The sequence below is a fragment of the Balaenoptera borealis genome (genome assembly GCF_965194805.1).
Source record: "Balaenoptera borealis genome assembly, chromosome: 5".
Taxonomy (NCBI): domain Eukaryota; kingdom Metazoa; phylum Chordata; class Mammalia; order Artiodactyla; family Balaenopteridae; genus Balaenoptera; species Balaenoptera borealis.
The window spans coordinates 5,043,626-5,056,906 of NC_138862.1; the positions used below are offsets into that span (position 1 = coordinate 5,043,626).

At 37.5% G+C, this 13,281-nt stretch overlaps 1 protein-coding gene across 2 annotated transcripts in view; it reads left to right on the top strand.

Moving 5' to 3' along the window:
• DSCAM (DS cell adhesion molecule) overlaps positions 1 to 13,281 on the top strand; it is a gene marked incomplete at its 5' end in the record, with an annotated part of 739,398 nt that overhangs the window by 116,158 nt on the left and 609,959 nt on the right. Inside the window, one exon of one of the 2 annotated variants that reach the window (XM_082393800.1) lies at positions 7,440 to 7,757. In XM_082393800.1, coding sequence (XP_082249926.1) covers positions 7,440 to 7,757 — 318 coding nt within the window. Of the gene's footprint in view, positions 1 to 7,439; positions 7,758 to 13,281 lie in introns of those variants that run through there. The other variant, XM_082393801.1, reaches the window with a different exon arrangement.

Sequence of the window (13,281 nt, forward strand, 5' to 3'; positions counted from 1 at the left end):
TTGTGTAGTTTCTATTGCTCTGCCTTCTGGTTTATTGATATTTTCTTCTGCAAGGTATAATCTGCTGTTAATTCCATTTGCCTGTGTTTCATTTCATATAGTGTATTTTTCATCTCAAGAAGTTTCATTTTTGGCTATTTTTATAGTCTCCATTTCTCTCATCAATATTCCCTTGCTTTCCCTTACCATCTTGATGATATTGGGAGAATATTTATAATAGCTATTTTAATGTCCGTGCCTGCTAATTCTGTCATCTGTCATTTCTGTGTCTGCTTCTATTGAATACATTTACTTCTGATAATAGGTCATATTTTCCTGCTTGTCTCCAGTTTTTTTATTGGATGTCAGATATTGTAAACTTTACATTATTGATTATTGGATTTTGTTTCTTTTCATTAACCAGCATTGAAATTTGTTGATTGTGCAGTTAAGTTACTTGAAATCAATTTAATCCCTTCTGGAATCCATACTGGGATCCCTTTTAAACTTTGTTATGTTTAATTTGGCCCCCACGGTAGTGGTCATACACTTCTGAGTACTCTATCTGGTACCCCATATATTAGTTCTTTCCTCTCTGGATGGAACATGAACTAGTCCCTCCCCTATGTGAGCTTCAGGGATTTTCCAGCTGCTCCTTTCTGGTGTTTCTTTGCAGCAGCAGTAGTTTCCTCACACACCTGTAAATATCTGTCCACAGTTAAAGACTCACCAAAGGGAAACTTCTTCAGATTATTGGAGTTCCCTCTCCACGCAACTTCCGTCTCTTTGCTTTGTAAATCCAGTGTGTTTGGCCTCCCCAAGCTTCAACTCAGAAATTCCACCAAGTTCTATTTAGGTTTCTCCTTTTGGGATGATTTGTGAATTTTCTCCAGGCATTATGCTGGATGCTAATGGGCCCCATCTCATTTGTTTCCTTCTTTTACAGCTTACTGTTTTGTATTGCCTGCATGTTTACATAGAAGAGGGTAAATCCACTTCCTGTTTTGTTTCATTTTGTTTTATCATGGACAAAGACAGAATTTCATAGTTTTTAAGTTCTATGTCATGAAGTTTTATCCAATTCTTATTTGGACAGTTGCGTTGTTGCTTTAGTGCTGGGGAATAGATAGAATGACTGAAATATATTAGAGTTAAATGCACAATTGCTGTAACATATGAGAATATTTTTTTAACCTAACTTGGAATTATTTCATAGATGTTTGGAATGCTTTCCAAGTCATTATGAGACCATCCATTTATCTGCTTTCAGATTGTCTGATCAAGATGACACTAAATTTCAAAGCATGTATTCAAATGTGAAAACATTTTGGAATCTCAGAATCAGCTAAGTGTTATGCTTTCTAGATAATATTTACCTGAGGCTTAGATATATTCCTTTTCATTTGGGGAGAGCTTTATGGAAGCATTTCATTTTACTAAGCATATACACTCACAGATTCTTATGAAATCAGTAAAATTATTTTGATCCTAAATGGTATTTTCATTCAAAATAGATATACTCAATTTGCAAACCTAATGGTCTGTTTTAGTTTTCATGTTTTCTGATCTCTGTGAAGCAATTGACACAGTTGAAAACTGCTGGTTGACATTTCCAAATGCTGTCCTTTTGTTTCTAAGGCATCATTTTCTCTAAGATTTTGGCTACTTGTCTCATGACGTCTTCTTTATCTTCATGATATTTCTCTCTTTTCCCATTTCTTTAAAATATTTAATGTTTTAAGTCAAGTATAGAATACATACAGAGAAGTGTGCATTTCACAGAGTACAGCTCAATGAAATTTCCATCAGCTGAACACATCAGTGTACCCAGCACCCAGGTCAAGAAAATGAACACAGACCGCAGCCTGCATGCCCCCTCATGCCATTTCTGTTCTCTGTGTCCACCCCGTGAATAACTAGTATCCTGACTCTTAACATCATAGATCGGTTTTTCCTATTTTATGCTTGATATAAATGGAATAATAATGTATGCACTCTTGTTGTGTCTGTTTACTTTCCTTCAACTTTATGGTTGTGGTGTCATAATATTTTTGTTTGTAATTGTAGATTGTTCATTATTATTTTTATATAATGATTTGATGTGCAAATATATAACAATATATTTATCCATTTTTTACTACTGATGGATATTGTGAGTGGTTTCCAGTTTGGGACTCACAAATAGTAATGCTGTGAATATTCCAGTGTGTAATATTTACGAGCATACGCATGCATTTCTGTTGGATAAATACCTATGAATCGAATTGTTGAGTCATAGGGTAGGCATAGGTTTAGCTGTAGTAGTTACTGAAGAACAGTTTTCCATAGTGACCTTATCAATTTACATTCCCGCTTGCAGTGTATGTGTTTCATGTTGCTTCACATCCTTGGGACACTCAATATAGTCTGTCTTTTCCATTTTAGTCATTGTTGCGTAGTGGTAACTCCTTGTGCTTTTAATTTGCATTTCCCTGGTGACTAGTGACGTTGAGGTTTTTTGTTTTTTCATGTGCTTGTTGGCCATTTATATATTGGCCGTTGTGAAGTGACCATCTAAGCCATTTGCCCATTTTTAATTAGATTATGTTTTTCTTATTGACCTGTAGGAGTTCATTATGTATTTTGGGTGCAAGTCCATGGTCAAATATCCTTTGCTCACCTTTTATGTATTAACTATCCCTGAGGCTCCATCTCCATTTCTTTGGTCTCTTCTTGTTCTTCACAGTCTCCTTGATGTATCTCACCCAATGATGGGCTTCAGCTTCCCTGACTGTGGAATCTCTGTCTGAGATCTTGCACTCCGATTCCCAGCTGGCTAGTGCGTGGCCCCAAGGCAGTGCCCCCTTAACTTCAGTAAAACTGGCACTGTCATTTCCTTCACCCAGCTGGCTCTGCCTTGTATGTTCTCTGTCTGCGTTCGTAGTGTAACTATGCAACCAGGCATGCAAGCTATTAAATTTGGATCATATTGACTTGTTCCTTATCCTCCCTCACTCTCGTTACTTCCATGCCCTGCCCACACTTTCTGGCGGGACCATATCAGACACACCTGCAGAGTTAGGCTCTCTCCTCCCTTCACGGCACCAAAGCCCCGGAGGGCCTGGGCCACCCACAGCAGCCCGGCCAGACTTCCTGCCTCCAGTTTTCATCCCAACCCCACCCAGCGTTCACTTTCCAAAACGACAATCTGGAAAATTGCCTGTTCTGTGTCAAAACTTTCATTGGCTCCCGACTTTTTAAGCAGTTTTATTGAGATATAATGTACATAAAATAACATTCATCTGTTTGTACAGTTCAGTGGGTTTTTTTTTTTTTTGGTAAATTCAAAGATATGCACAACCTTCATCACAGCTAATTTTAGACCGCTGTAATAACCTCAAAAAGACACGCTGCATCCTTTAGCTGTCACCCTTCTCCCCAGCCCCTCACCTCCACCCCTAAGTAAACCACTCATCTACTTTCTGTCTCTATAGAGTTCCCTGTTCTGGACACTTCATGTGCATGTAATCACACAGTACGTGCTCTTTTGTGACTCACTCTTTTCACTGAGCATAATGTTATCAAGAGTTGTCCATGTCTGTAACACATATTAGTATTTCATTTATCTCTATTGCTGAGTAAAATTCCATTCATGGATATACCAGCTTTTGTTTATCCATTCTTCAGTTGATGGGCACTTGAGTTGTTTCCACATTTGTCTAGTGTAAATAACACTGCTTTGAACATTTGTGTATAAGTTTTTGCATGGACATATGCATTCACTTCGCTTGTGTGTGTGCCTAGGAATGGGGCTCCCTGTTGTCCTACCATCTTCAGAATTAAGCACATGCTTCTTAGCTTGAGATCTGACACCCCTTATGATCTAGACTTTATAATAAGCTTCTGAAATAGAAACTCCCAGGACCACCCTCCAAGCCTTGGTCCTTAGCGTGTCCCAAGGCCTTAGCAAGCGCCAGATACTTACTAGGTGCTGAATATGTTTGTACAGAATAAATGAATATAAAGAACCTCAAGCTTCCTCTCCCAAATCTGTGTCACTGTTGGTTCTGCCCTCAAGTTCCTGGTATCCAGTGTCCTCTCACTTCTCTCCTGCCTATGACAACTCAGTGTCCTACTATGTTAATGCCTCTGCCTAGAATCTGCTTTTCCCTCTCCTTTGGGAATCTACCCTTATCTTCCCCAGGTTGGGTTAGTTTCTCTATCATTTATGCGTCTGTAGCACTTTGTTGATAACTCTGTCACAGCACTCAGCAAAATACATAATTATCGCTGATCTCGTTACATGACCATGGTACCCTCTAGACCAAAAATTCCTTAAAAGCAGTAGCATGACTCCTGCAAATGTGTGTAACTGTGACCTTGCACAAGGTCTGGTACATAACAGGTGCTCAGTAAATACTGCCACATGAATAACTGATTGTATCATTGCTTCCTGCAAAGTTTCTCCCACGTTTCTTCTTTTCACTTTGCCGTATGTGGATTTTAAAGAAAGCAATATTGACTTATTTTTCTTTTTAGTGTAACATTCTCCTTTATGTTTATCACGGGAGTCTTGGTTATACCATCTGTTATAACGATAAAAAAATATGGAGAAATCTGCAAACGAAGAAACAATTCTCCAAAGCCCCTTCCTTTTGTGCCCTTAGCATTCGTACGCCAGGATTTTATACTTTGAATCCCACAACAAGATTCTGCCAAGCATTTTGTTTAGCTTTCAGTTAATAACCTGCAGTTATTTTCAGGGCACTTTCACACACACACACACACATACTCACAATTCACATTAAGATTGCCCATGCCCTTACTGGAGGGAGCAAATGTTACTGTATTTAAAGTGCATTCAGCACTCCATAAAAAGAAGTACTATTATTTAAGCAGATGGATGGTCCCTTAGATGGAAGAAATAAAAGCTGTTGGAATATAGTTTGGGTTTTCTTTTGCCTGTGACCATATGATGTGTATCTTAGAAAGTGAGTTTATGTTGTGTTATTAAACCCAGTGGTGTGAAATAGAAAGACTAATGTGAAATATCTAAAAAAATGTAAGGAGAAATGACAGTAATCCCCCATAGGTCACTTATCTCTTTAACTACTAGGATTAAACATTTGCTTTGCATTTTTCTCGCAGCCATTTAAATAATTTCATAGGCTGGCTCTTAGAATGTGGTTGACAATAGAAAACTATATATTTAATTAAGAAATATTTCTTACATACATTCACATTTTCAAAGACTGCTGTTCTTAACAAGGCCACTTTTAGGACACAAGAGAATAAATTCAAATACGACTAAATTTTACTTAGTTTGAATGGCCTACAGTTCAGTTGACAGAAGAGTAACGTGGGGAGGGAAAAAAAGAATTGAGGTGGAATTAATTAGCCTCAAGAGTGACAGTTACCTCGTTCCTAGCAATATGTTTGGGGTGATGTCAGTTTCCTAAAAAGCTCAAAACCACAGTGCTACTATCAGCATTTTTATTTGAGCTGAAAGCTACAATGTTTAACTATTAACTATGCTTCTGGTCTGAACCAATTTCTCAGTTAGCAATACTTTCCATATTCTGATTTACGGAGCATTGCTAAAGACTTTAGTTATGGTTGGGGAAGAAAACCATCAAGCAGTTACTACTTGATGAATACCCCTGCCTGTCTTCTCTTTGAGTAAATCTGTCACTTTTACAAAGTATATTTTTCTCTGCCATTTTTTGACTAATGGAGTTCACTCTGCTGCCAGCTCAGAGATAGGCAGCGTGGAGTGTGGGCAAACTCGTGGTCACCGCTAGTGACAGAGACCAAGAGAAAGCAGGTGGATCTCCAAGTAAGCTATCTGGAGTAGGGCAAATCTCATGAACACAGCTTCCCCACGATTTGGCTTCGTACAATAAAGGCAGCCATGCAATGAAATAAAATCTTCGTCAGGGAGACTGAATCCTGGCTCTGCAACCTCGTACCCTGAATCCTTGCTCCGGTGACAGCCCCTCTGAGTCTCCACCTCATCCTCTGTGGAGCAGAGCCTGGGCTCACCTGGCAGGACTGCTGTGCATGGGAGTAAATGAAATAACACTTCGAGTCTCATGACATTGCCTGACATGGCTTGGGCACTCAGTAATCGTTACTCTCATCTCTGCCCAGTGAGATTAATTCCAAATGTCTAGGGCTTCTTTACTCTCTTGTGACTATGTGACCCGGTATGCATTTGTTCTTAGAAAGCCATATATAAACACCAGTGTCTAAGAGGTAGGTCTTCACGGCGTTTATACATCTTTTGTTTAATATTTGGATTCCAGAAACAGAGTTTCTTTGGTTCATGTAAAAGACACTCTACAACTGTAAATGAATGCAATGTAAGCAGTCAATAAATGCATGACATTTGCAGACACTTTATTTGTGGTAATTAAACTAGAAACAAGTAGCCCAGGTCAGGGAACTAGTTTAGAAAATCACATTATATAAAATGTGCAGATGCCTGTAACTTATCGTCTGCCCTCTGTATCCGTAGTTCCTCTGCATCTGAAGATCCAACCAACTGCAGATGCTGTAATACAGTAGTTATTTCCTATTGACAACAATCTGTGTATAAGTGGACCCACGCAGTTCAAACCAGTGTTGTTCAAGGTCAGCTGTACTTATGAAGTCTGTGAAACATGGCATTATGTGTATGAAACAATGTTATGAGTATGAAACAGAGTCTGTAAAAACTGCATGTTTCATGTGCGCACATTATGACATAGTATAATTATATAGGCATGTAGGCGGATGGCCCAGAAGAGAAAAATCGAAACAGAATCTGCCATAGGCTGGTGGAATTGAATGATACTTTGTTAAAGTTCTCTTTATCATTGCAACATATTTTCAATAAAAAAATGCATTGTTGATTGGATTTGATTTTCAGAAAACCAACTGTCCTTTTTAAAATGCTTTACCTATGATCTTCAATTTTAATTTTTAAAATTTGTGACTAATTTCATTCAAAGTTAGCTCTCAATGTACCTTTCAACCAGAGCAATTTGATCCTAGCAACCGGATCTAGTTATTCAGTCGTGTAGCTTCTTCTTCTTCAGCCGCCACGGGATGTTCTGCTCTGTGCCCGAGGTAATAGTGTGAGCAAATGACAACGTTGTTCTCATGGGCCTTACATTCTAGAAGGGGAGACAGACAATAAATGAATACAAAACCCAATATAAATTCCAATAGCAGTCAGTACCATGGAGACAGAACAGGGCACGGGACATAGAGAGCTGAAGAGTAATCTATTTAAAGTTTAAGACCCAGGATAATTTAACTCGTGTACAAACTATGAAGATGGTGCCTCTCTGTCCACAGTAGGTTGAGCAATTTCGAGTGATTTGGTTTTAGTTGAGCCTCGTGTCTGTTTCTCAAAATAACCTCTTGATGCCAGTTGATCGAAGGACAAGTTCAGAAGGTGCACTTTACTGACATATTCTTGTGTTGTCTTCTTGTAGTTTTCAGTGAGGACCTTCACTCCAGCCTCTACTTTGTCAATGCATCTCTGCAAGAGGTAGTGTTTGCGAGCACCACGGGGACCCTGGTGCCCTGCCCTGCTGCAGGCATCCCTCCTGTGTCTCTCAGATGGTACCTAGCAACGGGCGAGGAGATCTACGATGTCCCCGGGATCCGCCACGTCCACCCCAACGGCACTCTCCAAATTTTCCCCTTCCCTCCTTCAAGCTTTAGTACCTTAATCCATGATAATACTTACTATTGCACAGCTGAAAATCCTTCAGGGAAAATTCGCAGTCAGGATGTCCACATCAAGGCTGGTGAGTACGGCTCCTCAACCTTGATTCATGCTACGCCTGCTGGGGGTCCAGGTGGGCCATGACAAATGTTAAAATGCCATCAGCTGAGAACCAATGAAAATCCTGTCCTTAGTTCACTCTTCTAATGGCTGCTTTGAGATGTCAGAGTGCCTTGCATTTTTGGAACGAAAACTCGAAATTAGTGGTTCTCTTCCTCTGGGAAACAAACATGCAGATGCCTGCACATATCACCTCTAGCTTTTTGCTGACTGAGGGATTTCTCTTTTTATTCAGCATTTTTGCTATTTGAACAAGACATGTCAAAAAAGCATTCAATGCATTTGTAAACCTTTGCAACTCTATTTCCAGTTTGGATTGCAGAAACTGAGTTTCTTTGCTCCATGTAAAGGACACTGTACAACTATAAATGAATGCAATGTAAGCAGTCAATAAATGCATGACAGCGTTTGCAGACACTTTATTTGTGGTAATTAAACTAGAAACAAGTAGTAGGACAACAGGTCAGGGAACTAGTTTAGAAAATCACATTATATAAATTGTGCAGATGCCTATAACTTATCGTCTGCCCTCTGTATCCGTAAATCACTATCCAGTAAATCACTGAACACTGTGGATATGGGGAAAATCCTTCTGTGGCACTAACATTAAGTTTGCAATACAATTCTTGGGTCGGTTTTAATGTTGTCACTCAACAAATTGTTCCTCGAGCTCCTATTTTGATTCAGGCACTGTGCCGGGTGCAGGGAGTAGATGGGTAGAAAGGCCTGGTATATGGCCTCGTGGAAATAGTCCTTATGAGGGAGTCAGGCAGTGGACAAATAAAGTCGGGTCAAAGTTTATAATGGAAAGTTGGCCTCTGTCCCAGGCATTATGACATTTGCTGAGTATATTGTAAAAAATTGGGGAGAGAGAAACAACCATCAGCTGAGAATCAATGAAAACCCTATCATCCATTCAGTGTGATTCTGATGGCTGCTTTGAGATGTCAGAGCATCTTTTGACTGGATTTTGGAGTGCCTTACGTTGCTGGAACTAAAACTTGAAATTAGTGAGATCAAGTTAGTAAGGTCTAATAAACTATATCCCAGACTTACTGTCTTTTGACCAATTGATACAGTGACTGAAACTTTCAGTGTCTCCACCTCATTGTGTTTGTTTCCTGTCTCCCTCCTCACTCCTCCCCACCCCACTCTGTCCCAGAGGCAGGCAGCGCGGGGAGTGAGGAAGACAAAGGGAGAACAGAGGACAAGGAATTTAACTGGAATAAACCATAGCATCAATGTTTATCGTCAGTAAAATAGCATCAGTCTAATACTCTTCTATTCCTTGTGAAAAAGAAAAGGCTCTTTTAACATTTTTGACTGTGTCACGTGTTGCTGGAATGTTGTCAGTAAATAACCCCTGAATTGGTTATGTGCCTTTTAACATCATAGTGTATTTTAACTGCCATTGCTACAAGCCAAACCAGGAATACAGCCTGAGGTTCACAGACGTCAAAAGTTGTACATACAGGACATATTGTGTCATTCTGTAGATGTAATAAAGCCCCAAAAAACATACACACAGTTAGACACCAGTTAGAAAACAGTGTTTTTATTATTTTTTTAAGCCTAGGCTTTCAAATCCTATGGTAAACTGACATAATGGAGTGACTAGGAAAAGAGAATGTGACTTTGATTATTGACGTATACACCAGGTAGCTGGGGGAACTTTGTAGTAATTTCTGCAGCAAGTGTGGAGGTGCCGTTTGAAGACATCACAACACGAGCAAAATATGAAATGTTTCTGAATTCCTGCATGTGATCTCTTTGATGTAAGCAATCAAACATTAGACTGTGACGCATTCTGCTAGCTAGTCATTTCCCAGCTATATTTTGATCTCCATGACATGCTCATGAATTTCAAGACATGCACAAAAATGCATTTAAGAAAGGAAGAAAAAGGTTGGCTTTAATCAAGAGATATGAAAAGTTGATGCCCCGAATAGTTAAAATGAAGCAAATGAAGTTTGTATAGGAACTTCTAAACCTGACAAACAGGGAGACATCGCCAATGCCTTTTGCCTGGCAGGCTAACAAGTTTAATGGTGTGTCATAAAAACATCTTTATAAACTACAAAGTACCACTTATAGTAAAACCTGGAACTTCCAACAGCTATACTTGTCTGTATTAATCTGCTGTTTCTGTCTTGGGTTTCCTGTCAGATAAAAGAATTAAATGCTTACTTCTGTTTTAACTGCTATTTTCTAAATTTGTCATAGAATTGATTGTCTTTGCATGACCACGTAGGTTTTAAAGGGATGGAAGTTCCATCACCTTGTCTGGCATCTATGCTACCCCCCCTTCCACCGAGTTATGTGATTTCTGTCTTGTGCTGGTATTCTTGACATCTAAGGCCCATCGTACACATGATTGTTGTGTCAGTTTGAACTTACAAGATGGATAGTCATGTTGCCCCAATGAAATTACCTTTCTCATTTAATTTTACTTCTTAATATGAACACATTATAGTTGTAGTAGTCTTTTAGATTATTTATTGGATGCTGGAAAATCTTGTTTCATCATTTTTATGTAGATGCTAGTACAAAACTGGATGGCTGTTCGGAAGGGCAGGTGAGGGATGTGTATGTTACCCAGTGATGGCTGTGATGCAGGTTTGAGTAGAATGAGCCCTGACCCAGGGGTATCCTCCTGTGTATCGGGTCATCTGAAATGTCTGTGTGCCTCTAGATTGGCATTGGAATTTTCCTGGAATAATCCATTAGGTAAATGGCTTCATCATCTCTCCTTTGTAAGTACAGGGAATTCTTATTCTTCACAGTTTTCAGTGACTTTGACTTAGGTCTGACTGTCAACAAAACAGGGAAGGTTCATCCATCATGTCTCCTTAATCAGCAATCCTAGTTCTCCTTCACATAAAATACTTTCTTGCCCTTTTTGTTCTAAGGAGTGAAATGCACACGGATCCCTTGAAGCAGTACTGCCCTGCCCATGCTGTATTTCTACTTAGCAAACGGTAATCAGCTATATGACCTTGGTCAAGTCAAAACATTTCTAGTGATTGTTTCCTCCTTAGTGAACTGTGCTTAATAACATTTGACTGGGGCTTCTGCTTATGGCCAAGATCGAGTAGCAGAGACAAAATTTACCCTTTTATCTGAAACAACAACAGCACGCAGACAAAAATCAAATCATCAATCTAATCAGTCTAATTAAAAGAAAATATCAGAAGAAAGCTGGAGTAACTATGTCAATATTAAACAAAGTATATTTCAGAGCAAAGAATATTACAAGGGCTAAAGAAGGTCATTATGTAAAAAAAGTTCAATTAATTAAGAGGGTATGACTATTATAAATTTTATGCACCTGTAAGAGAACTTTAAAATACATGAAGTAAAAGCTGATAGAACTGCAAGAAGAAACAGACAAATCAAAATGTATAGTTAGAGATTTCAATACCCCTCTCTTAATAACTGCCAGAAATAGACAGAAAATGAGCAAGAATAAAGAATACTTGAATGGCATTGTTAATCAACTTGACCCAGTTGACAGTCAAATACAGAACATTCCATCTAGTGATAGCATAATACATATTCTCTTCAAGAAAACACAGATATTTACTAAAATAAATCATATTATGAATGAAACAAGTGTCGGACGAATTTAAAAAAAATAAGTCATATAAAGTATGTTCTTTGACTACAATAGAATTAAATTAGAATCACTAACAATGAGATCTCTGGGAAATCCCCAAATATTTGGATACCAAATAACACACTTCTAAATAATCTGTGTCAAAGAAAAAACAGAAGGTAAATGAGAAAGTATTTTGAGCTGAATAAAAATGAAAGTACAACATCTAGTAATTTTGGGAATGCCACTAAAGCAATGCTTAGGGGGAGAAATTTATAGTTCTAAAAACTTACATTGGGAATGAAAAATGGTCTCAAATAGAGATCTCAAGTGGTCTTAACTCCAGAAAAAAGAGCAAATTAAAACCAATATAAGCAAAAAGGAAATAATAAAGATTAGAGTGGAAATCTATGAAGCCAAAAGCTGTTTCTTTGAAAAACATCAATAAAATTGGTAAGCTGGCCAGACTGAAGAGTAAAATAAGAGAGAAGACAGATTATCAATGTCAAGAATGAGAGAGGTTACATTACTATTCTACAGATATAATCAATATATATGTATAATCATCAATATTCTATAGTAGTCAAAATTATACAGATATTTAAATTATAATAGAATATTAAGAACATGGGGATGTCAATAAATCAAATAACTTAGATAAAATGAGAAAGTCTTTGAAAGAAATAAAATGCCAAAACTCATTCAAGAAGAAATAGCTGAATAGCTCCATATCTATTAAAGAATTTGAATTTGTAATAGAAAAATTTCCTACAATGAAATTCCAGGCTCAAATGAATACACTCTTTATTCTACCAAATATTTGAGGAAGAAATAATAAAAATTCTACACAAATTCTCCCAGAAAGTTGAAGAGGAAAGACTACTTCCCAAGTTATTTTAGGAAATCAGCATTACCATGATACTAAAACAGAAAAAAGGCGAATATTTCTCATGAATATACGTGTAAAAATTCTAAACAAAATTTTAGCAAATTGAATCCAACAACATATAAAAAGGATAATACAAAAACATATAAAAAGGGCTTATCTCCAGAATGCAAGGTAGGTTTCACATTTGAAAATTAATCAAGGCAGTTCACCATATTAACATATCAAAAACCATGTGATCATTTCAATAGGTGCAGAAAATCATTGACAAAATACAACATCCTATTATAATAAAAACTCTCAGAAAACTAGGAGTAGAAGAGAAATTTTATTAAAAAAAAATAAAAAAATCTTAACTACAGCTAACATCATACTTAGTGGTGAATGATTAAGTGCTTTCCCCCAAATTTGAAGACTGCAAAGATGTGTGCTTTCACCACTTCTATTCAACATTGTACTGGAGGTTGCAGCCAATGCAACATGGCAAGAAAAATAAGTAAAAGACATCCTGATGGTAAAAAATTCATCTGTTTTTATTTGTAGATTCCAATCATCGATTTAAAAAAAATCTGATGGCCTCTACAAAAAAAAACCTACTGGAACTAATAAGTGAGTTTATCAAAATGGTGGTATACAAGATCAACACACACACACACACACAAATTTAAATACTGTTTATAATAGCATCAAAAAACAAGAAATACTTAGGGATAAGTCTGACCCAAAATGTGGAAGACACTTCCACTGAAAATTACAAAACATTTCTGAGAGAAATAAAGAAGAAAAATAGTATTTTATGAGTTGGAGGATATGGTATGTTAAGATGTCAGTTCTCCCCCAAATGATCTATAGATTCAATACAATCCCAGTGAAAACCCAGCAGCCTTTTTTTAACAAATAGGAATTAGTTGATTCTAAAATTTATATTGAAATACAAAGGACCAAGAATAGCCAAAAGAACTCTGAAAAATAAAAATAATAATTTAAGAGGGTTAATGCTATTTG